At 46.7% G+C, this 25,360-nt stretch overlaps 1 protein-coding gene and 1 long non-coding RNA gene across 14 annotated transcripts in view; both read right to left on the reverse strand.

Moving 5' to 3' along the window:
* Positions 1-16,703, reverse strand: part of Meis2 (Meis homeobox 2) — a 221,032-nt gene extending 204,329 nt beyond the window's left edge. For 3 of the 13 annotated variants that reach the window (XM_076570322.1, XM_076570326.1, XM_076570325.1), the window contains exons 1-6: positions 8,400-8,700; positions 5,436-5,668; positions 3,727-3,868; positions 2,974-3,024; positions 1,698-1,748; positions 784-933 (exon numbers count right to left, since the gene is read on the reverse strand). In XM_076570322.1, coding sequence (XP_076426437.1) covers positions 784-933; positions 1,698-1,748; positions 2,974-3,024; positions 3,727-3,868; positions 5,436-5,668; positions 8,400-8,468 — 696 coding nt within the window. In that variant the 5' untranslated portion in view covers positions 8,469-8,700. Of the gene's footprint in view, positions 1-783; positions 934-1,697; positions 1,749-2,973; positions 3,025-3,726; positions 3,869-5,435; positions 5,669-6,374; positions 6,918-6,943; positions 8,129-8,399; positions 8,775-9,208; positions 9,226-9,284 lie in introns of those variants that run through there. The other 10 variants (XM_006985109.4, XM_006985108.4, XM_006985113.4 and 7 more) reach the window with 8 other exon arrangements.
* An 894-nt stretch (positions 16,704-17,597) lies between these two features.
* Positions 17,598-18,868, reverse strand: LOC121828781 (uncharacterized). The gene is made up of 3 exons (XR_013050648.1): positions 18,603-18,868; positions 18,088-18,203; positions 17,598-17,721 (listed from the first exon to the last, which is right to left on the reverse strand). It is a non-coding gene; the product is annotated as an uncharacterized LOC121828781 (long non-coding RNA).
* Positions 18,869-25,360: the final 6,492 nt, after the last annotated feature.

Here is a 25,360-nt window from a genome sequence, read left to right on the forward strand (position 1 = left end):
CTTTCCTGGTTTGACATCCCCGGGCATCTTCTACACTCTTCATCCTCAGTCACCAGCTGCTAGAGTGTTGAAGGGCAACCACTAACCTATGGTTACTCAGTCTTAATTCCCTTCAGCTTTCTGTAATACAGTGTTAAAAATTGGTTCATCAAGGTTGCTGTCTTTTATTATAGAGATGCTTCAGGCACTTGGCAATAAGTCCATATTCTGACAATAAGTTTCTATGAGAAAAAAAGTCCTGAGAATTGTAATGTGTTCATTCACTCCTTTTATTGTTAATGTGGTGCAAAATGGCCAGGAATTCTCAGGATTGTCTTCTCTGGGAGAGCAATAGGCCCCCATTTCCCAGTTCTCTTCTGGCTCCCACTTCCCCCTCCCCTGGCCAGGCACGCACAGCTTTCCTTCCAGCTAACTGTCTTGTCTCTTGCTATCTCTGATCCCTTGATTACACACAGAAAGAAAACAGAGAAGACAGAGACCATCATATCAAAAAGAGATTTTTGCTAACACCCAAGTCACCAGGTCCAGGAAACTTCACACACTAAGAGCACAAATCATTCTATCCACTCCTTAGTTCTTTGACTCTCAACATAACTGAGGACAGCGTTCAAGAAAGAGGAAATGAAAATAAAGGCCATGACACTGGTCGGGAGACAGGGAGAGCAAACTCCAAACGCGACCAAACCATTAAAAAACAGAACAAGTGAGCCCAATCCCACAAGGTTTTAGAAACATGCTTTGCCCAGTGGCCTTCAGGGAACTCCACTGGCTCTGCACACTTACGTGGTCGGCGAGATTTGTGGAGGAGCCTGAAAGCTCTTCATGATCTGACTTGGAGCTTCCATCTCGCTCGTCAATCACGAGGTCAATGGGCATCTTCCCCTTCAAACAGCTAATGTACCGGTGGCAGAAGTTATCACACAGTTCGTGCACCTAGGAGGAGGGTCATGGGGGAGGCTCAACTCATGTTGTCTTTATAGGTTTCATTTTTAAAGGGGGAAGAATACCAGGTTGCAGGGTTACATTTGTAAAGAGCAACAAATGTAATGTCTTCCAAACTAACTCTAATTAAGGGGTGCAAGAGCTGAAGGCAAGGAAACAATAGAGCAATTGTGGCAATCGATATTATTCTTCAGAGACTCCCCTCCCTGAGCAACAAGTTACAATAAAGACCGAAACTGGACTAGAAGCAACTGGGTTCAGATTGGGAGAGCATAGAAGAAAATATGATTTGATAATATCTCAGAAACATTTAAACACTAGAACTGGGGATGTGTGTGATTTTTGTAAGCAAGGTGCTGTGTATGTTTCCTAGGGAAATGGTTGACCTATGTATCAATGCAAAGACACCCCAAAAAGGACTGTTCCCTCTGATTGCACCCAGTGGGAACTCTGGGCCTAGGGTAAGCCGAGCTAATAGAGACACAAGTAGACATTGTGTGCAGCAATACAAACGGCTCTGCTGTACTTCAAATAATCCTGAATGCCTGGGGGTGGGGGGCTTTAAAAGGCAGGGCTGCCCTGATTCCCATATCCTCTGAGCCCCTGGGCTGAGAAGTCTATAAAGGAGGGAAATAGGGCCGTGATCAAGATCTCCAGATGAGTAATCCTTCATCCCCGAGGTGTGTAACATCCCCAGTCATCTGGTTGAGAGGATGTGGGGGTCATCAACATGGGGACTGTTGCCTCCGGCTTACCTTCTCTAACTCCAGAAGATGAAACCTTAGTACTTGTATTGCTTGGATCATCTGAAAGGGAAATTTAAGAGGATGGAGTTAGGGTTCTGGGACTTGTAAATCTGTGGTGTGTGTGTGTGTGTGTGTGAAGAGGGGTGTGCTGAGGGAATTGGACAGAGGAAGAAGAAACCAGCAGGTGGCCGGGCAAAACCCACACATCAAGAAATAGGAAAACCAAATGATTACTGATCATCTCTGCCTCATTGGCCACAGGGGTGGGAGCCAGTATAAGGGGTGGCCTTAGTAGTTATTTCTTTCCCCTGGCTCTCACAGTGTGCTGTTGGTAAGGGCTGGTTTTCTCCCACTAGGTCTTCTTAATCTACCCGTCTGTCTTCTTTTTACTGCTCCTCCTATCCTCCACCTCAGGTCAAATTGGAGGAGGAGGGGGAGGGGAAGAGATAATAGAATAAAACAAGAAAATAAGAGAGAAGAAAGGACAAGAGGAGAAGAGAAGAGAAGAGAAGAGAAGAGAAGAGAAGAGAGGAGAGGAGAGGAGAGGAGAGGAGAGGAGAGGAGAGGAGAGGAGAGGAGAGGAGAGGAGAGAAGAGAAGAGAAGAGAAGAGAAGAGAAGAGAAGAGAAGAGAAGAGAAGAGAAGAGAAGAGAAGAGAAGAGAAGAGAAGAGAGGAGAGAAGAGAAGAGGAGAAGAGGGGGGAACCATTTCTTTGGATAGAAAGGCTTTTTAAAACAGCAAACCCGGAGCAAGCCTCCTCTCAGAAGAAGGAAATACTCTAGATGAATGGGGAGGCAGGGCCTTTGAAAGAGGATTTAAGTACTTTTAATATTGAAATCCTGCAAATTAGCAAAAGAATCGCACCTAAAAGTGGCCTGCGCGGGATAGCCCCTCACCCCCAACCCATTCTTAGCCCGCCCTCAGCCGCCTTGGGCAGTTACTTCCTTCGGGGCAGCAGCCTGGGGCTCGGCCGACTTCCCCGGCACACAGAGGAAATCGCTCCCCTCTCTCCGCTTACTCCCGAGGCCGAGACCTGGGAAGCATCCCCACTCGCCCGCTCGGCGCCGCGGCGCCCGCTGCTGCCTCGGTGGGCTTCTCATCCCCTGAGGTCCATACTGCCCCTGGCTCTCCCCTATTACCCCGCAGGAGCTCTAAATGGGTCCCTTCCCTTGTGCTTCGCTAAGAGGGCTCTACTGCAACTCCCTGGAGCTTCAGGGGCACATGAGTGCAACTCTGGGCTAGGGATGTGTCCGAGGCTGGGGACAAGCAAGAAACAAGAGTCTTACCAAATTATCCAGCTCTGGGTTTGAGGAAAAAAGAGGCTTTTCAGCGCGAACCTATAGGAAGCAGGGAAAGTCAGCATGAATCTTCAGCCCAATTAAAAAGAGAAAACCCTGTCGGGCGACTGATCTGAATGGAGGGAGCGGGTACTCTGGAAGAGCAGGGGCAGAGGAGAGGGCAGGGGCTTTGATAAAATTCAAGAAACAGATTGATGTCTTAAGTGAGTGGGGTCGGTGGAGTAACATCAGGGCCTTGAGTCGGTGGGGAGAGTCGTGCCCCACTCCAGTTGTAACCGGGAAGGCAAGGCGGCTCGCGGATTCTCAGAATCCGCTTCTGCAGCCAAACCTGGAGGTGGGTCTCCCCACCTCCCTAGCCTGAGTAGGCTTCTCTCCAGGCTCCTTGCTTCCTTTGCTCCGGGGCACTCCCAGGTCCCCCCCAGCCCCTCTCCCCAATTCTTGTTCAAGTAGCTGCAGGCGGGGAAAAGGCCAAGCCCCAGATTAGGAGCAGGTCAACTTTAATTCGAGGGTCGAGCCCCTGTATTCCTGGCTGGGGGGAAAAACAAACACCCATATTTATCTCCGTTTCCAATTCGCCTCCAGGCTAAGGGATGGGGAGGAGGCGCGGAGCGCCGACTGGGCCAGAGGAACAGATCGGGTGTCCTGCCTTTTCCTCCTCTTTCAAGTCAAGCTCGGAGGAAAGGGGAGGGAGGGTGAAGGGCTGCTGGGGGGTGGGGGGTGAGCGGGTCAAGAAGGTTGGACCTGCTTGGCGAAGACCGCGATGTCCTCGTTGAAGGAGTCGGAGGAACAGACGTCTCCGCCGGCCACTCCGGGTTCCCGGGGAGTGCAGGTCGCTAGCTCGCACTTCTCAAAGACCAGTGCTAACAGAGGAAACAACGGGTGCCTAACGGGCAGCGCCACGCAGAGACACACGCACGGAGACGGGGTGCAGAGGGGAAGGAGCAAGAACTGTAATCAACAAGTTTGGAGGATTTGCATTCTTTCTTTAATACAACAGGCACGCAACACACTACACCCTCAATCAGCCGAGCCTGGGCCACAAACAGAAAGGAAACAGCCTGGCCTTTTCCCTTGGTTCATGGGTCTTTTCAGATCAGCCCCGAGAAGCCCCCGGCCACTTTAGCCCACCAAGTAAACATAGACCCAGTTAGGGTATAATGAAATAACCAAAAGCCCGGCCAATTAGAGCTCGGAGTTGATCCAGATCCCACTACTCACTCCAGAGGTGCCTGCCACCCAACCCTGACCTCCAGGACAGGGAACACTATTTGAATTTTCCCCCCTACAATCTGAATTGATCTAACGGGCATTTCAGACAAGGCCGAGGGCTTCACCTACGTACACACCGGACTGACATTTCCCAGTTTTAAGAAAAGTGTTCTAATCTCTCCATCCTTTGCTTTATAAACTTGTTCACTTTGCTTGCAGTAAAGCTCCGGTGGCAGGGCCACAATAATAAGAATGTTCAACTCGAAAGAGCTTCCTTCCAAAGACCACATTTCTCCCAGCGTTGCAGCGCACAAGGATAAATAAACCGCGTTTCAAAACTTGGAAGTGTGCATGCCGGGCGCGTACGCCCTTTGTGTTCCTTCGGGAGGCTTAGCTACACCTCGAGATGCTTGAGGCCTCAGGCTTTAGGCTCAGTTGCTGTTTACTCACTGTCCCCTCCCCTCGGCATCCCGCCGCCTTCCCCACCTACCCTCAGCCGGAAGAGCCCGAGTAGTACACGCTGGGACCCTGCTTGCCCACCCCTCTCCGAGATTTCCGAATATAAAATAATTTCCAGCCATTTCCCCGATTCCCCCTAAGAACGGCTGTATGCAAGCCGCAGTCTCTTCCACCCCGCTGCACTTCAAGGTCTGCCCCCTTTATTTACAGAGAATTAAGAAGTGGGTGATTAGGACTTCCTGGCCGACAGAAGCTGCCCTGATTCCAGCTCAAGCTGCGTTTAGTGACTCCCAGGCCCACAGTAGGAAGCAGAAAGGGGAGGGGAGTGGAGAAAAAGAAAAGAAAGAAAGAGAGCGAGAGAGAGAGAAAGGAGGAGAGAAAAAGGAAACTGGAAGTTTTTTCTCGGCTGCAGAAAACTTTCCTCTCAGTCAAGGCCTCTGTAAGGCAGCCTGAGACAACCAGCCGTGCGTCTTTTGGCCAGGAATCTTGTCCTTGGGGAGAAGGCCCGGCCAGCAAGATTTGAGGACTTAGTCCTCAACCGGGACTGTGGGGTCTGGAGAGGCCGAACCAAGGGAATAGAGAAGGGTCTATTTTTCTAGCCTGTGACTCAAGGGGCCGAAGAGCAGGCTCTCTCCTCTGTCTTTCTCTACTGCAAATGGTCCTCCCATGCAGAATTAAGTCCCCACTTAGCCGCCCTGTCCACCCCACCACCACCACCAGAGACAAGCACACGCACTCACACACACTCACACACAGTAAGCTGGGTCCGGGGGTCGGTTTACCCGTAGATCGCGTCCTTGTCTCTTTTCAAGGCGTCGTTGACAGCAGATCCCATGCTGGCTGGCATGACATTGGGGTGCGGGGCATGCGCGCCGTAGTGCTGCGTGGCGTGGAGAGGCGGCCCGTGGTTTAGGTGGTGAACCGGGGGGATCGGCCGCGGCGCGTGAGGGTCTCCGTACATGGAAGCGGGAACCCCTACTCCGTCCATCCCGCCGTAATGGGGCAGCTCATCGTACTGTCAGAGCCCGGCAAGGGGTGGGGATGGCAGAGGGGGTGAGAGAGAAGCCAGGAGGGCAGAGGCAGGAAAGCAAAGAAACCCGGAGCAGAGAAGAGAGAGAACAGAGGAGTGGGAATCGGATGGAGAGGAGAGGGGGAGAGGGAGTAGGACGGAGGGGAATGGGAGAGAGAGAGAGAGAGAGAGAGAGAGAGAGAGAGAGAGAGAGAGAGAGAGAGAGAGAGAGAGAGAGAGAGAGAGAAACAAAAATAAAAACAAAGTCAGAAAGAAGAAAAGTACTGGACACAAGTTGAACACACTACAAACCAAACCAGCAGAAACAACAGAGTCGAAAGTTGGGAGAAGATATCTGTAAATTTTAAAATGTAAAAGTCTCAGCCGAGAGCAGCATTCAGAGAAGGGAGATCAGGCCGGGGACGCCGGGGGCGCAGGGAGGCCGCGCTCTCGCCGCCGGAGGCTGCAGAACCCCAGCGAGCCAACCAAGGGAGAAGTGGAGTTAGCTAGAGGAGGAAGCCCCGGATCCCACCCCTAACCCCCCTTCGCCTCCTCCAGGAGATCCAATAAATCAAAGGGCGAAATGAAACAAAATAAAGAGAAGAAAAACGCTAATAATCAGGCCGAGAACGCCAAGGACCAGGGAAGACTAGGGCCGGTGCCTCCCCGGGGGCTGGGGGCAGAGGGTGGGGAGGAATAACGTGAAAGTTACCAGAAACATTATTTAGCAGCGGCTTCCCTGCGTCCTTGTCAATTTCAGAGACAAAACAAGCAGCCCAGGCTAGTCTAGGCAGCGCGGCCCCAGCGGCGGCCCCGGCGGCGGCGGCGGCGGCTCCTATGCAGCCGGCGCCCGCCCGGAGCCGCGCGAGCAGCGGCGAAAGAGGCGCAGCAGCGGCGGCAGGAGAACCTGGGGAATCGCGCTGCCGGGGTAAAAGCTGGAGCGAGGCGAAAGCGTGTAACAATTGCACACACGTACACACACACACGCACACACACACACACACACATACACACACCACTCACACGCACTCGCCGCCCGCCCGCTCGCACAGCGCTGGGACACGCGCGCCCAGACACGCACACACGCACGCACACACACTCTCACACACGCAGAAGCACGGGGGGGAAAGAAGCCGATGAATAATTTTGCTACTATTTTTTAAAATACTGGCCGCCATCATCAAGCAAGAGCTGCAGCCAGCTTGAAGGGAGAGGAGGCATGGGGCAGGGCCCTGTAGGAGAGGATTTATATCTAGGTAAGTGTTGGAGATTTAAACCTACCCTTTGCGCCATCAGTCTGCGCTCCAATAAACTCCTGGATGTGTCGTATATTTAATATCCCAGTCCGGATAAGAAAGTGAGCTAGGCTGAAGAGTCTTTTTTTTTTCCAAACCAAGGAGACTTCTCCCAATTTTCCAATGTTATTTTAGGGGGGTGGGGGAAGCCCAGTCAAGAAAACGAAGATTTTTTTTTCAATATTTCTTCTTTTTCTCTTTTTTTTTTCTTCTTCCTCCTCCTCCTGATCTTCCTCCTCCTCCTCCACCTCCTCCTCCCCCTCCCCTCCTCCTCCTCTTCGGTCCTCCTTTATCCCTTTTTCTCTTCTCTTCCTCTCAGTTGGAAAAAAAAAGAAAGAAAAGAAAAAGAAAAAGAAGAAAAAAAAATTGTCAAACCCCCGAACTGAAGGTTACGAGCGGCCAGTCAGCAACCCACATGTAACCGAACTGTCGAGTTTCATGGCTTTTTGCCACTCCAGCTGTCAATCAAAGCCCGGAATGTCAAGGTAGTGAATGAATGATGGTTGATGATGATGAAGAGGAGCAATCTTTCAGACTCGTTTTTTTTTTCTTCCAGTAAAACTCCGCGAGGGGTTTCTTTTTCTTGAATTTTTTCCTCCCCCCTCCCCCCTCCTTTAGCTTTGCCCCCCAAATAGCTCTAATACGGTCCTCTCTCTTTAAAGTATTGTTCAAAGAAAGCAAGGAGAAAAATCAAGAAAAAATGAATAGTTTGCAAAAATTGGACTTCCTCCCCCCCCCCTTTTCTGGTAGGTATTTTGTCTCTCCCTCTCTCTCTTTCTCGCTCGCTCTCACTCGCGCTCGCTCTCTCGCTCGTTCTCTCGCGCTCTCTTTCTCTCTCTCTCTCTCACTCTCTGAGAGATGAGTGAGTGTCAGTAGGTGTTGGCAGGTTGGCTGCAGCCCGGCTTATAGTAGAGCCTCAGTTTGGCGGCGCGGGTCGGCGGCGGGAGAACGAAATGACGGAACCCGGAAGTCGTGGTGGCCATAGCCCGTCGTACGGCGGAGACACATCCCGGGAGTGGGGAGCTGGAGCGAGGAGGAGCGCGCAGCGCGGAGCCTCTGATATGCAGCGAGTGCGGTCGGACGGCCCGGGGGGGGGGGGGGGAGCTGGGGGAGGGGAGGCTGGAGCCGAGAGGACCGGAGCAAATCAGCAAGCCTGCTTCTCCAGGGGGACGACTCGGGAGGGGGAGGAAGAGGGGAGGGAGGGGGGATAAGGGAGGGGGAAAGGGAGGGAGAGAGAGAGGAGAGAGAGAGAGAGAGAGAGAGAGAGAGAGAGAGAGAGAGAGAGAGAGAGAGAGAGAGAGAGAGAGAGAGAGAACACGCGTGATTGGAGAGGGGGGAGGAAGAGAGATGTGGAAGAGGACAGGGAGATCACATACAGGAAAACTGCAGAAAGCCACAGGCAAAGTACGGTACAGCCTCAGATATTTTTATTTTAAACTTACTTCTAGTTTATTTCCCCACCACTCCTCTTGGCTCCTGCCTAACTGGGTCGCGTTGGGGATGTTTGGCATGGCGCTCTGGCTTTTGTTCCTTTTAATTCCGCGGCCCCCTTCCTCTGTCCGCGGATTACTGGGTCCCGAAGTCTCCTGCTAACAACCTAGATCAGCAAGCTCAGCCGACTGTACCACCGCCGGGCTAAATTTGTTGTTGCTGCTGTTGTTAAGTAGCACTTTCTTTCTTGTGCAGATGCAGAGCCCTTGTTGTCAATATTCATTTTTTTCTAGTACAGGATGGGAGCAGCTTAACTCCGAGCCTAGTCCCTCGGTGAGCTGCAGACAGTGGACCACCTCGGAGAGTCTAGGGGTCCTGGGCGCAATCTGGAAGGAGGAAGTGGGACGAGAGTTAGTGAGGTAGGAGTTAGCCGAGAGGGAGTTGTTTGGTGTTTGTTGTTTACCGATGTAGCCAAGGGAAGTGTGCGTGTGTGTGTGTGTGTGTGTGTGTGTGTGTGTGCACGCGCGCGAACTCGCGCGACCGGTGTGCGCCTACAAAGTGAATCTTGGATCTGGGAAGCCCTGGAGGAGAGAGATTAAAAAGCAACTGAAGGAGAAGATACTTGCGAGGAGTGGCTAGCGCTCGCTTCCCAGCTTTGTTGTGGTTGCTCTGGGCTCAGCGGCCGCTCGGTTGTAACCAGGGCTAAAGGCCGAGTTAATTACACCGGGCGGATTTCGCTGGGTGGGGACGATGGGACTGGCTCCTAACGAACTTTTCCCCAAAGGAAAAAGGAGGCGAGTGGGGTTAGAAAGGTAAATACCCGACAAGGTTTTGGTAGAAACTAGTTCTGGCCAGGGTCCCGCTCAATCCCTGGCCAGAGTTCCAGCTGGCTTTACCTCTGCGCCGCTGCTTTCCGGAGGCTGCGCGTCAATCAGGCAGAGCCGAGAGCTGGGGGCGGAGCTTTGGTCACCCGGCGCGCGGAGCCGGGCTCACCCTGCCGCCACCCGGCAGCTGGCTGAGCGACCTAGCCAAGCACTGAGAGCGCGCCCTCTCCCCAACTTCTCACCCTCGCCCAGGGTTCCCCGCCCGAGGCCCAGAGAACTGCAAACAGACTAAGGGACTGCTGTTCCACCGCGGCCTCCCTTCCCAACTCTGAACCCATTCTGTAACGTAGAAAGCAGCGCCTCCTGCTCCGGTGGCTTGGACTGGACTTTCTCGTGGGGGCGGGGGTGGATGGGAGTGGTTAGGAAGAGTAAAGTGTGTGTGTGTGTGTGTGTGTGTGTCAGAGAGAGAGAGAGAGAGAGAGAGAGAGAGAGAGAGAGAGAGAGAGAGAGAGAGAGAGAGAGAGAGAGAGAGAGAGAAGAGAGGGGTGGGAAGGCTCTTTTTTGGCTCCCTTTGCATCTTGGTTTCTTCGTAAGCTTCTGAGCATCCCAAACTAGCTAAGACCACTGCCTGCCGAGACTCCTTGCAGAGTCTGAGGAAATTTGGCCTCGTTTTCCTAGGGCTGGGGAATGAGCTCCGGAGGTCAATAAAGCCCTCCAAAAATGATGAATGATTGAGCACCTGTGATGATGATAGTGATTACCAGAGCAATTAAACAGTTTGATTAAATGAGCCATCATAACAATGATGTCTGCGGGAAATCGGCCCTCACATATAAAGACAGTGTGGAGGGGCTGGCAGAGGAGCGGAGAGCGCGCCGGGAGAGGGGCTGCGGCCCGCGCGTGTTTGGCTCCAGTGGCCAAAGCTCGGACGGTGGGCTGGGGAGCTTCTGGGAGCAGAGTCTAGTCTAGGGTTTCTGTCTTTCTTTCTGCCTGGCTTCTAGCCTAAGACAGCCGACCCCTCTGGAACCTGAAAGATCATAGGGTCCTTTCCCCTCCTCCCTCCCCCCTCTTTTTCCTCCCTAGAAGAACTCCAAGATTACAAATATCTACTTCATTTGATGCTGAGTTACTCGTCACATAAGAAAAGGTGAGTAAAAAGAAAAGCAAAAGTTGTGTCCACAATTTTATTTCAAGGGGGTAGTTAAACCTCACTTTAGCCTCCTGGGGGTGGGGAGAGACAGAGAGAGAGACAGAGAGGACAGGCAGAGGCACACGAAGAGGAGGGACAGAGACAGAGAATGTGGGAGAATATCTGGCCTGGCTGAAGACTGTTTTCTGCCCCGCGGAGTTGTGGATGGTACTGGGTCCAAGTTGTCGGTCCAGCGCGGCTGGCAGAGTTTACACTCAGTTTTGACTCTTCTAATTGTTCTTAATTTCAACATTGGCTATTTATGATCGCCAGTAGGATTGTTGCTATTTTTAAAGTCCTGGTTAAATAAACGACAGTTAGAAAGTTTCTTTTTCAAAGAGACTCCAGTATCCGAGATAAACGCTTCTTTTGTCAAGAACAACTTCGTGAGAAACCTCTGCATTTTAGTCTAAGCATGCTTAGCGCTTTTTTTTTTTTAAAAACACCGCTACTCCCCCATACCCCATTGGTATTATAAAGCGATTTAACATCCCAGTAGCCTTTATTTAGGAAAACTTCAGTAGCATTAAACATATCAGTAATAAGGTTTCTCCCTAAGCAAAGATCCAGACAAACTGATTATTTCTATATTTTAAAGCAGTCGTTAAGGAAATAATGGCTTGATTAGCTGGTGATAATTTGGGTTTTGGTAAAAAGAGAAAAGTGGAGCCTCTGTTTTATCCGGTGGCCAGTGCAGAAGGGGTTTTGACTTGGACCCTTTCTTCCTTCCTCTCTCACTGTGTAACTTCTTATGCATTTTGTCAAGTGCATTAAGGCAGACAGGAGGACAGTCTGGTTAAATGTAGGGGGCAGAAAGGAAGGGTATTTTAAGGTATTTTCAAAAAAGAAACAATTTTTAACGTGGGAGATTTTTAGTTAAGAAGTGTGGGACGGTTGAAAATAGCACACTACTGAAGAACATCTGTATGACTTTGAAATTCACTTTACCTAAAAGGAGACACTGTTTCCTAGTAACTAAAAAAGGATTTGTTACTCAGATGCATGCTTTTGGTGAAACTGTTAGTTTACATGTGAGTTTTAAAATCCACCTCTGGGGTGCCTTGCACAGGAGATCAAGCTGCAGTTGATTCAGGGTATCTCTCCTGATGGCTGTGATGACTTCAAAGGATTGTGATTATCAACAGCTTGTGGGTGCTTTATTAATACAGCTGCAGAGGGTTCTTCCAGCTAAGGATTGCCTCTGTTTTCCACCCTTGATTTCCCTGTTTGGTGGAAGCCATCCCACAGAAGCGAGGCGGCCACACTTTCTCTTTTCTGTCTGTGTGGACACCTTGTTTTCAGAGCTCCGCACTCCACACCCTGGCTGTGGATTAATTTACTCCCCCACATTTGAGGTGAAGGGAAATAGGTGGGGTAGCCCCAGAGACAAACAAGAGATGGGGGGTCACAGGCGCCGCGCACACCTCAGTCAACAGTCAGCTCCTCCTGCCAGGCTGGAAATGGTTTTAACAGGCGGTAAAATTTCATCTTGCGGTGTCAAATTGGGGTCATTTTGGGGTTAGAGTTCTCAGTGTCCGTGAGGAGCTGTCCAGCTGTGTGGGGACTCATTAACTGCAAAAGATCTGTTTCAGTAAAAACAATTCAAAGACAATCAGAAGGCTAAAGACTCTCTACAAATCGCATTTTACAAGTGCCCCAGAACAAATATGGTTGGTAAAACCTATTTCTTCACAATCCCAAATCAGCTACTTAGCTCTGGAGTGGGGGGTGGGAACATTGAATTAAAAAGGAGGTGAAAGGGGGGGGGGAGGACCGAAGGGGGGTGAAGAAGGAGAATTGGGCCTCTCAAATTTAAGAGTCTGTTTTTAATCACCCCTTTCTTATTGAAGCATCCCCTAGACTTCTGAAAAGCACTTCTTTCTATTTCTCCTTTTCTTCTTTTGATCCCTTGTGGAATGTTACTATAGGTAACATTAAGGATTTCAAAGAATAATGTAAGCCCCTAGTTCTGTAGTCCAATGGCATTGGCTTTCGGGAGGGGAGTTCATTTGAAGTAGCATTTATAAACTGGAACTTTATTTCAGCTGAACTTGTTCAGGCTTCTTGAGGTGGTATATGTGGCTGTTCTTTTTATATGTCCCCCCCCCCACCACCACCACCGCCAATTTCCAGATCCTCTGCATAGATAATTCCAAATTCCTCAGAACTGTGAGGTCCTGAAGTGTTAATCTGTGTATTAAAATCACCAGATTTAAATCCCTTTTGTCTTCTTTACAACAGTTAGAACAATTGATGCTTTACTACAAGAGCAAGTAAATCCAGCCTTAATCTTGTTTGCAACTTTAGTTAATGTTTTGATTTGGAATATTTTGTATCAAGGAGACTTTTATGTAAGAAAAAAAAACTGAGATTATGTTTGATTTGGGGAGGCTCTGTTCCTCAATTTGAAGAAAGATAACTTACTCCTTTGACTTAAGAGGGATTTCACTGGGTCAAAGGGAGAGTTCAGGGTTAAATAAGGAGGCTAAACATGAGAAACGCCAGGGTTTTTTTCTTTTTCTTTTTTTTCTTTTTTTTTTTTTGACAAAACAAAGTTGATATTTAAAAGTAAAGTATCATAAAGGATATTTATTTCCTTGGATTACTGAACCTAGCAAGCCAAAAAAAAAAAAAAATCCTCAAAACACACCATCCATTGGCTCTTTCTCTTCTGTCCTCCACCTCTGTTCCCAGGCTTTCTATTCCATCCACACTTCTTTCCTTCCTTCGGGTTCTAAAGGAGGGTGAGTTTTTGAAGTCCTCCTTTCTCCGGGCTTCCCAGGGTGTTTGCAGACTGTTCTCCAAGGATTCTGTGGCCCTGCAGAAACAGCCCTGAGCCTGTTATTGGGACAAAGGCACAGGGGTTGTCTTCTGCCCTGGTCCTGCCGACTGACAGTGGGAATTTTTTATATGTATATTTTATTTGGTATTTCTAATAACGTGTTGATCCCACCGCTCCACCCCTGGGAGCCCCTTATTACTGTTAAAACATCTCTTCTCCTTAAACCTCCCTTCTTCCTTGTGAACTGTTTTTGACCTCGGCTGTATAACCGAAAAGTTAGAGTAGAAAGAATTCTACTCACTTCCTTACCTGTTACCTTGGTTCATGTTCTTTCTAGATGGCATCCTCAGAGGGAGGGAGCCCCTGTCCCCTGTCCCCACCACCACCTTATTGATTTTTGCTTTTGTTTTGTGTTTATTTTTATTTATTTTTTTTTTGCGCTTTTACGCCTTGGTGTTCTATTATAGACTTTTCTCCCTGAAAATAATACTATTAAAGCAACCTACAGTTTTTAAAAATAGGACGGAGTAGAATTGCTGCATTTTGCTGTTTTCCTGTCTAATTTCTTCCAATTTTAGCTGTTTCCCTGTGTCGCGGCAAGAGCGAGTTTCAATAAATAGCCCTCTAGCGCTATCTGGCGGGGCTCCAAACGCGCCGAGCACATCGGCGCTGTCAATTTCTCCTTCCCGCGCCCTTCTCCTTCCCTCTTCCTCTGTCTCTTGTCTCTTCTGCTCTCTGTACCCTATTTACAGTTTCCTTCTTTGCTCCTTCTGTCCTTTTTCTAGTCTTTATTACAGTATCCAGTGCAGACAGCGGGCCTGCACCGGCCAGCACCTTAGCCCTTGCAACTCGATGGCAGTCCGGCCACTCTGATCTTGCAGGCTTTCCAGTCCTGATCAGCGTGGCTCAAGTCCATCTTCTCCCATTAATGAGCACCTTAGCGTTGTTACACGCCTTGACAAGTCCCACGATCTTCGCGGGGCGGTGTTTTGAAGTGACTTAAACCTACCATTGGGAAGTTTGCTGGAAAGAAACAAGACACTGGGATTCCCGCTCGCTCGCACAGCCGGGCTAGCACTGCGGGGCTAAGTTTGAAGTCTGAAGCCCGGGGCGCCCGGTGCCAGTGGAAGGGGGCTTCTCAGGGACGTGACAGCAGGGCAGGGGACCAAGCCTTTGCTTGAGGAGTGGGGCTTCGGTGGAACACGTGCTCTCTTCACCCCAGTATCTATCTTTCCAAGGGACCGCCTCAGTCTGCAGTCTGCATCCATCCAAGGAGCCTGCCCATTTCCTCCTCCCCAGTTAACCAGTTTTATCCCCACCAAACACACGCACAGTCTAGAGAGAAGTGTCAAAGTAGGAGTAGGAAAGGCCCCCCCCCCAGGAAAACCCACAGAGCAGAGCGAGCCAACACACACCGTGCGAGGAAGCCAGAGGTGCTTAAACCCGGGTCGCGTGCATCTTTCGGTAGCCTATAAACACCCTGCGGTGTGAGCAGAGGTTAGTGGAGACAGAGACCAAGGTAGACGCTCAAACCTGCCAGGTGCCGCACCACAGGGCTGCTGCTATGTTCATCCATATTCTCCGTTTCTTTTCCTCTCCCCTCTCCCTCTTGCTCCCTCCCTTCTTTCTGTTTCCCTCATTCTCCCTCTCATCCTTTCCTCCCTCCCTTCCCCTCACACTCAGCCTGAGAGAAACCTCCACTCTTTGCTTTAAGCAAGCGTCTTCCACTTACTCCAAACGCTGGGACACAGGGGGCCGGAGGCGAGTTACGAATGTGTTTCCTAAGAGCCAGTTCTTGGCTTTGAAGTAGAAGGAGGCCACATCCCCTGACGTACCTAGACGGTGGCTAGTACAGGTGTTAGAAACTTTGCCATTGTAAGTATTCTGAACCAAAGAGTCTTAAATCTGGACCCCTCTCTATTAAAAAAAAAATGGCAAAATAGAATGGAAAAGTGCAGGGAGGGTGATGAAGATTTGCTCCCGCTCCCATTGCTGAGGGAAGGAGGCACAGTTTGGGTGTAATTAATTGAAGATTGTTATTAGGTCATCATTAGTCAACGTGCAAATAATTGCTGCCCATTTTTACTTAAAATTGACCAGCCTGAGTGTGATAGATCGATTCAGAGGATAAAAATGATGTATCAAAACATCAATGTCGATTATCTGAAATATTGTAGTCGAATTTTTTTTTTATTGCTTCATCGGTTAAGTGTCTGAAAGTGCGCTGTTCAAACATATATTTATGTTGTCAATACTGTCAGAACTGTCAGTTTTACTATCCCGGATTTGTACTACATTTCAAATTTGATCATTTGCATAAAATGCCCACCCTAGGATTCCCCTCACTCCCACCCCATCTCTGGAAAATCCCTGTCAGTTTCTTCAAAGGATTCTGCAATCTTTGCCTAAGCTGAAGTGGGCACCTGCTTCTTCTGCTCAAATTTCCAGGGCAGATTCCACGCCTTTTTCACCATTTCTAACTTTGGAAGAGGCATTCCCTCCTTTTTGCCCAACTATGCCTAACATAACCTTTTCTCCAAGACAGTGCTGGAGCCATGCAAACACCGCATTCTAGCTACAAAATACAGCACTTGGGTAGGACAACTGGGTAATGCAGATTCCACCCGACCTTTTTGGCCACCCTCAGGTAAACCTAGACTCCACCGTTAAATTACCGGAAAGATTGAAGTCTTCCAAGGAAAATGAATGTAGGAGTAAAAATACCTTTTTCTTTCCTTTTTTTACTTAAAAGCTGGCGATGGTAGGAGAGGAAATAACACACATAAGTGATCTGCACGTTTTACCTTTAAAAGCTTTTGAACTCCATCGAAAGACACAGGTTGTGAGCAGAACTGACAGTTTTAATTCTACCCATTTTCACGTAGCACGTCAGATCAGAGGCACTCATTTATTTTATGGGGTGGGGCATTAGAAAAGCAGATAGGGTGAATTCGATTATCTCTATCCTAAAAATCCCAGAGAAATTAAACTCTCATATTGAAACGCAAACATTTCAGTGCTCTGTACAATTAGTCTAGACTAATTGAAATTTATAAATTCACATTCTCCCTAATCGTGTGCTTTTCATCCTCCCTACCCCCACCCCCAGGATTCCAGCGAAGTCTGGTAGGTAAGGATGTGATGTTGTTTTAGTAAACCTAAAGCACTTTCATTATCTTTTGAATGTATATAAATAGGTCTGTTTGGACATTCAAAGAAGCTACACATACAAAGATGGTTTAAAAAAAAAATCTCAGCGTCCCTATACTCATCCTTGCCTCGAATAAATAAGTAAGTAAATAAGTGCAAAGTGCAAGGCAAAAGAAAGTTTGCTGCTTGCATTTGTAGGTCGTAGTAGTGAGCGCGTGTATAAACATCTTGGAGTCAGGGTTTGTGCGTTACACCTCCCCCCACCCCCACCCCCGCTCCCCAGGCAAGGGCGTGGAGAGATGGCCCCCAGAGAGCCGTGTTTACTCGCTTTTTTTTTTTTTTAAATCTCTCGGCTGTGTATGACAAGTGTTGCTTGAAGAAATTCATCGGCCCTCTCCAGATACTTCCAGGTTTGCTGTAATGATCTGCAGAAGAGAACTGCCACCACTTTCTCACATCCCAAGGTGTTGGCGGAACTGGAGCGAAGAAGGGGAGAGGGGCTGCATGCGTAATTGCAGGGGGAGGGCGGGGTGCCTCCTGGGATCCCGGGCAGGGGTTGGGGAGGTAAGATGCAACCCAGGAAAGGTCTTTCTGGACGCTGGAGTCGCCAGTTGGAGAATATTTGGACAAGGTATGATTGCCTTATCCCCCCCACCCCACCCCCGCTCCTCCCCGTCTCTATCCCAATGCCTTTGGGGAGAAGAGATACCCTTGTGTAACAATTAGCTCAGACAATAAAAATAATTGGAAAATCAGTTGGAATTTCTGAGTTTTTAATTACGTTTAATTTTGCACTAAGCCGTAAAATTACGAATGCCCCTCAATTAAACACTTTCCTCTTGCAAAGCGTTTAACAACAATTATTCCTTAATCAGTCTGAATGTGAGTCACAAATGGTGCTTTTCCACATCAAAAGGACGTCCTTCCACGTTACCTTTTAGTCATAAGAGGATTAATTCCTGTAATTAGAGGGATAAATATGTGCATAAATATCCCTCTCACTCTCTTCTTTAAAACAACAACAAGAAGAAAACACTTTCACTGTGTGCGAGACATAGTGGATGCGGGAAAGGGAAGTGTTGCTGATGCTGAGGAGTCGGTTTCGGCCGGACGTCCCTTTACGTGCTCGGGCCATGGGAATCCCGGGCTGCGGGAGCGCATCGCAGAACTGGAAGGACGCGCACTCACACTCAGGGATGCGCTCGGGTCAGGCGCTGGTCCACAGCTGGGGCCGCAAGGATCCGAGTCCAGCCTAATTTTTCCAGACTGCAATCCACATCCCACTTTCGCCTCTGGCCGGCGCAGCAGGACTTCATTCCGGTCGGTGCCCAGGTCCCCTGGAGTGGAAGTCCCTGCCCTAAGCCGGAGCTCCAGTTTGACTTTTCAGGCTGCAAATAAAAATTGAGCATGACCTTTTAAAACTCCAGTGTGAATATCTCATTTACCTAATGACTTTATGTCACCTACGGAGAAGGTCAATTTCCTCTTAACCTTTCCCCTGCTGCTGCAGTAAGCATTCTTCCCTAATCAATGGTGGCTCGAATGATCAATTCCCATTTTATGATCGCTGACAAAGTCAGGCTAGGGGTGGGGGTGAGACCGAGCTGCTGGATCGGCCAGGACAGGGGCTTCTGGTACGCCCAGCTCCGCCCGGCGCCTTGAGAAGCTGCCCTCTCTCCACCGAGTTCAGAGACCTTGGCAAACTTCCCTCCCCCACCCGCCGGCGAGACTTCTGAGTTGTCACTAATCCGAACCTGAAATTCACCAGAGCCCCTTCAGTTACCGACGACGCTCCCTGCTGCTGCTGCCCCTGCCTCGCCCCTCCTTCAAATGCTTTCATTTCTAAGTGTGCGAGCAGGATTGCCCGACCCTACGGAGAGAGAGTGTGTGTTACTTTTATTTTTCGAAATTAAAATTATCTCTTCCATCTTCACTGTGGATCTCTCAGCTCCTCCGGGTTAACTACGTGTAAACAAAGCAACAACAAAAGCCCAAGGCTCTAGGAATCTCTCTCTCTCTCTCTCTCTCTCTCTCTCTCTCTCTCTCTCTCTCTCTCTCTCTCTCTCTCTCTCTCTCTCTCTCTCTCTCACACACACACACACACACACACACACACACAGGCACTGTATCCCCACTACACCTGGCTACCCTTAAGGGGTATGTATTATGCATTACTACTTTGGTCCTATTTAACTTATCGAAGCCTTCCTCAAGTCTGCAGCAACAGGATGCAAATGACTAAATGAAAGCGAATTTGGTGTAAGTTTACCGCTCTTCAACTTTGTGTGTTCAAGGTGATCACCCCCCTCTTCCAGGCTCTTCTACAGCAGTTGACTTTAACACATGCAGGACTTTTCTTAAGTAGTGATTTCTTGACATGAGTTCTCCACAGAAACCAGGAAATTCACCTTATTTCACCCCAAACCCATTTTCATGGGCTTCCAAGATCTTCAGAGGCTGCTGACCATTATCACATGATGTACAGAGCCTTGCCTAGCTAGGATTCAATCACAGGAAATTCACTGTTCTTTGAAAAAGATGTCCTGTGGGCAGGGTTTGTGGCCATTTCCTTTGAGGAGCCCATTTCTCAGTTCTGTACGGACCAGCTAGTTAAAACAGAAACTTTAACTCCTTAGATTTCTGTTTGGCCTGCTCTACCTATGGAGACACTTTTTGAAAGGAACATAAATTACCCTGCTAGCTCAGAGTATCTCATTACTTGTGGGCAGATATTTTGCAAAAATTTGAAAGTCTTTTAGGTAATCAAATGAAAGTGTAACTCTTCCACTGTTTATCCCCCCAATTAACCTAAGAACAAACAGAAGACAGAATGAAAGGTCAAGATGACTCAGTCATTCTAGCCTTATTCCTTAGAGGCAGATATGGTCACTCTTGGCTCAGACTCATGATGCTGGGTTGTAGCTACTCAAGAGGTAGCCACCACAAGCCAAGCTCAGGAACTGATCTGGGCAGAGTGCTTAATCCCCAGTCTTACTGCTTGTTGTGATCCCTACCAGGAAACACGTTTGCAGGTCTTAATGAGCTAGATTCTGGATTCAGCTAGGCACAGGGCTGGTAAAGCCCCAACTGCACTTCCTTAACACTTCAGCTTGTAGGAGATTGGCCTGGTATTTCCAGATTTCACTGAACTCCAACCTGTCTGTGGGTCAGGAAGTGCTTGTACTGGAAGTTTCCCATGACTAAGAGAACTCAGTGGGACTTTTATCTCTATTTGTCAAAGGAGCAGACAGATAGGGGATGGGCCCCTTGACCTCAGATAATTACCAAGTCTTTCCTCTTCAGCAAATTTAATTCTCACATGAAGAGTAATTAACAACCTCTGATTACTCATTCTGAGAATTTCCTTTTCTTATCTTAACAGCTTTCATGGGGGTATTGAAGAATATGCTTGATAGTCATTTCTGGTTTCTTTGCATCTAAACATCTTGCATTCTTCCCATTTCTTCCCAAGTTTCCTTGAACACATTTAGCACAGTCTTGAGCTACATTCTAATCCAGTATGCCGACTCCATACCCATCTCCATCCCAATAGAAAGCAAAGCTGTGCAGCAATTCCCGTAGCCATAGGACATCCCAAGATGCCTAGTGGACGTCCAAAGCCGTGGACAGCACTGAACTCTGTTTGGTATGCTTTTTCCTGTATTCACTTACCAAAATGATCAAGATTAATCTTTAAATTAAATACCGCAAGAGAGTAACAACCACAACAAAAGAGCAATTATAAAAATATGCTGTAGCAAAAAAAAAAAATTCTTAAAACTTACGAACTGCTTAGTTCCTGACTTTCCAATTTAACATCTTGGGGCTGTGGTTGATCCTGAGTAAGTGAAATGGCAGAAAGCAAACCCTTAAATAAGGGGCACTATAAACTAGACTATGGAGAGTCCTTCTCCAAATTAAGAGTGCTTAATTTGGAGAGCACTTTTGAAGAAAGTTTGTTTTGTTAATAGTAAAAATGTAGTTCCCCTCTTTGTCCCTACAAGCATTTCATTTGGGATTATAAACCAAAGTATGAAAGTATGTGTCAAAAGGCAAGCCCCAGTCCTGGAATGGGAAGAATGTTCACACAGACCACTAGAGGTTCAAAGGTACAAGAGGAAGACCCCACGCCCCTATGTGGAAAGACATCTTATTCAAATATCTCCAAGACTGAAAGAGTCTCATCACTTCTGAGGCTTTTTTTTCCCTCCAGAAGAACAGAAAGGAACTCCAAGGACAGAAGAGACTCAGAATGTGACCCAGGGGCAGGTCCTGGGTCTGTCCCCAGCTGACTATACACTCTTACGGCACCCAAGCTCTTTTCTTTAAATTGAGACATAACACTTGTACACCTTTATGGGATTCAGTATCATGATTTAATATGTATCTACAATGTGTGATGATCAAACAGGACAATAAGCATTTCCATGTCATCAAATATTAATAATTTCTGCATGCTACAGCTTCCATGTTCTTCTAGCCATTTTGAAATGCATCACAGATTGTTGCAACCCATAGTTACCCTACTGTGCTATTAGACTACCGGAATGAATTCCACCTACCTAACTGTACTTTGGTTTTCTTTAATTTGTTTCTATCACCTCTTCCTATGCTCTTTCCACCCTATAGAGATTATCTATTCTAGTACATTCTTTAATGAGACCAGATTTTTGTTTTCACATCATGTAGTGTTTATGGGTCTGGTTCTGGCTTATTTCACTTAACATAATGACCTCCAGTTCTATATGTGTTGTTACAAATGACAAAACTGCTTTTTTTCTTATGGTGAAATAATGTTCACACACACACACACACACACACACACACACACACACACACACACACACAGCACTTCACTGTGTCTCATACTTTCTCCATCTGTCCATCAACGTTCACCTTGGTTGGTTTATAGACCATTAGTATTTTCACTCACTAAGTGGTATGCACAGCATCTTTCAGTACTTTGAAAGCCAGCCAAAACAAAGAAGTTTTTTAGTCAGTTTAAGACTAATTTTGTTATGCCATGCAACCAAAATATGAGCGGCTTTCAGCAATATTGTCTAGTTATGATGGGTGGTACTCTATTTTGTTTTGGAGACTTCTGGGATCTCGCTGACCAATAACTCATAGGGAGGTATCCTGTGCCTAACACTGAGATTTTCATTTAATAACTCGTGTTTTCTGGGAGCAGGTTTGCCCACCATGAATATTTGTTATTGTTTTGTCTTTTTTTTTTTTTTAAAGATTTATTTATTTGTTATGTATACAGTGTTCTGCCTGCATGTGTCCTTGTAGGCCAGAAGAGGGCACCAGATCTCATTACAGGTGGTTGTGAGTCACCACGTGGTTGCTGGGAATTGAACTCAGGACCTCTGGAAGAGCAGTCAGTGCTCTTAACCTCTGAGCCATCTCTCCAGTTCCTATTGTTTTGTCTTTTTGATGACAGCCATTCTAACTGGAATATTATATCTCATTGTAGTTTTAAGGTGCTTTTCTTTGAAGATTAGTGGTGACTTAGCATTTATCTTTTTTTTTTTTTTTGGCCATGTATATGCCATATTTTGAGAAATGTCTATTTATATCTTTGGCTCATCTTTAATTTGTTTGTTTGTTTTAGATGTGGTCTCTCTACATAGCCCTAGCTGTCCTGGAACTCACTATCTAGATAGAGCAGACTGGTTGGCCTCTAAATCACAGAGATCTGCCTGCCTCTGACTACCAAGCACTGGGACTAAGGGCATGTGCTACCACATCCGGCTTAGTTTATTTATTTTAAAAAATCTTGTACTCTATGTGTGTGAGTGTTTTGCCTGCATGTCTATCTGTGTCCTACTTGCGTGCCTGGTGTCCACAGATGCCAGAAGAAGTAGTCTGAGTTCCCTAGAACTAGAGTTACAGATGGGTATGGTCAGCAATGTGGGTGCTGGGAACTGAACCTGAGTCCTCTAAAAGAGCAGTCAATGTTAACCACTGAGCCATCTTTCCAGCCCCTGTTGTTGTTGTTTCCTGTTACATTTTTAAGGTCCCTTATATGTATACTAATCCTTCACTGGATAAATAACCTGCAGATGTGTTGTCTTAATTCTGAAGATTGTTTCCTTTGTTGTGCAAAAACTTCTCATATTGGCATGATCCTGTTTGTTTTTTTATATCTGTTTTATGTCACTTTTCTAATGCTTTGAACATCAATAACCTTAAGCAAGACATTGTGATAGTATCTGACATGGATGGGTATCTTCTGTTGGCTCCTCAGTACATACTCTACTTTTCATTCTTGTTTTATGAGCCTTGGTGTTGGCATGGATAGGTTCAGAACTCTGCAGTAGACATGCTTTCCTGTCTAGAATGGGTCAAGTTCAGTTTTGGTGTTGATTCCTAGGGTCCCAGTGGGCTGGTTGCATATCAACTCTCCTCTCATAATTCTGAGTTCAGGTAACCATGTTGTTCTGTCTGTGGGGCTGTCTTTGGGGTACCATACTTCCCCTTGTGGCTTACGTAATACCTTGCTGACACCTTTTAACTCTAGTTCTTTTCTTTATTAAGTTCTCAACTTACCCAGTTCGGTGTGTGCTGTCTGTTTACTGCTGGCCTCTGACTGGCTCACATGATTAAATTAAAGGAGCAAATGCATGGAAAACATATCCCACACTCCTTTGCATTTAGCAAAAGTTAAACGAAGAAGATACTATGTTATTTTTACAGTCGTTACTTGGTACAACTTCCTTATTTTATATGTGAGGAAATTAAGCCCCAGAGCAGGTAGTTAATGCATTCTAGGTCCAATTAACTCAAAGCAGTAACAACCCAGGACCAAATCCCTGGACTGTGGACCCAAGCTCACTGCTCCTTTTGTAATATCTTGTTGAGTAAAATATGGGGAGGAGGATCCTTTTTCCACAGGTGCAGGGAAAGGGTGAGATGAGCTAGGGTCAGAGGCACACGAGGTAACATGCTCCTTCCAACTACCACTACCTTTGTCTCTACTAAATTATTGCTGAAATAAAGTATGTCTTGGCAATTTAGAACCCCGTGATTTCACAATAGATAGAACAGGTATGTAACAGGGCGTGAGATGCATGCTTGACAGGTTAAAAACAAATTTATGAGCACAAATTGGAAGTTTTACCAGGGGGCATAATAATGCTTTCCAGACGTATAAGATATGGCAGCATTAATTCTTAAATAAAGGCTGATTTGGGGATTAGCAGCCTGGATTACATCGGAACTTCATAATTCTTTAGAACATGCTGATGTGCTGTGAACTCCTCCAGGAACAGAGTACCAAATCCTTGCCCACGGACACTGGGCAATTTGACTCCACTAATAAGGTGATGGGAATCCTTTACTCATTCATTCCTATTTGAATTCAATCATTCAAAGAAATCCTGAGTTTCAGTGTTCCTCAAGAACACTTATAGGTGTTGACATATGAGGAATGATTAAATACGTTTCTGGATTCAATAGGCTTCTAAAGGGAAATAGAGGTAGGTGTATAAACAGACTTTGGAAAGCAGCAAGGTAGAAATACAGTGAGGCTGCTATGGGAACATTGAAGAGGCTGCGTAGGGTCAGAAAATTGAGAGTGGAGGAGACTTTCCAGTACCTCTCCACCCAACTACAACTTAGTCTTCTAAATCCTTCCCAACTGCCAATGATATCAACTTATTAATATTTAGCATTTTACTAACCTAAGTATTAGTAATAAAATAAAACATGTAATAGTAGATTTTTACTCTACTATAGCAGGTTGGCTGGGATATATGTGGAACTAAGAAAAATTTAAATAATGTTTCCCTTGGTGACTAGAGTATATAATAGGAAAACTAGGTTAAATTTAAAAGGTGATATTACACACATACTCTGTGGAAAATGTCACCTTACAAAAAAATTGCATTAACGTACTGTACCAATTAGGTTTGTTTATAGCGTAAGTTGGGCTAGGCTCCACAGAGATGTAAAGACATGGCTTTAAAAATGAGTTGGGACCTGTGTTTGGAGAAGAATTATAAAATAGGACTGTTTGTTTCTGAACCAGGATATATTCATACACAACTGGACATGCTAATAAATACTATGTAACCTAATTCAGTTATTTCTACATACTCATCACGAAATTGGCCATTTCTATCTCAATTGTGATTGATACCTAAGGGTGCTTTACTTTACCTTGATGATGCTACTAGACGCAAGTGTCTTTCTTTCCACCCCAGATCTTTCCAAAGTAGTATAACCTTGGCTAGGGCTCATTTCTGCTGCTTTGGTCCACTGGCCTTAATTGTCTCAGCTTGCTTCTCTATTTTTCTCTCACCTCACCTCTCAAAAGCCACCTACAGTCACATTAATTAAGCATGCATGTATGTCTGTATGTATTATGAATGTATGTTTTCTTATTTTAGCTACCCACAATTATCTCTAAAACCTGGAACTTAAAAGTATCTTTTAATGTTTCAAATGTGTGGAGATGGGACATTTTTCTTTCTTCTAATCTATCATGTATGTCATCCCCTTCTATTACAACTTACTCTTCTTTCGTCATTGTGACTTTTATTGTGTCTTTGTGTTTTCCATTAGTTTCTGACAATTCATGAGATGTATGTTGATTTGCTTATCTTCTACCCAATGAAGCATCAAGAAGCACATCTTTTAATGGATATGTTTATGTTTTCTCTTTCTTGTATTAAAAAGCTAAAGCTGCATTTATTTATGTATGTGTCGGGTGGTGGAGGACACGCCACAGCACCTGTGTGGCTATCGGAGTACAACCTGCTCAGGTCAGTTTCATTTTACATCAGGTGGATCCTGGAGATTAAACTCGGCTCCTCAAGCTCGGGGGCAAGTGCCTCTACCTGCTGAGCCATATCACCAACCACTTTCCATTTCACCATCATCTGCATCATCTTATCCTCTTTGTCATGACGTTGCTATTTTTTTGAGTTACTTTTTAAAAAAAGATTTATTTATTTTATTTTATGTGTGTGAATGTTTTGTTTGCATGCATGTCTGTACACCACATGCCTGCCTAGTGCC

Source organism: Peromyscus maniculatus, chromosome 4, assembly GCF_049852395.1.
Source record: "Peromyscus maniculatus bairdii isolate BWxNUB_F1_BW_parent chromosome 4, HU_Pman_BW_mat_3.1, whole genome shotgun sequence".
NCBI lineage: Eukaryota > Metazoa > Chordata > Mammalia > Rodentia > Cricetidae > Peromyscus > Peromyscus maniculatus.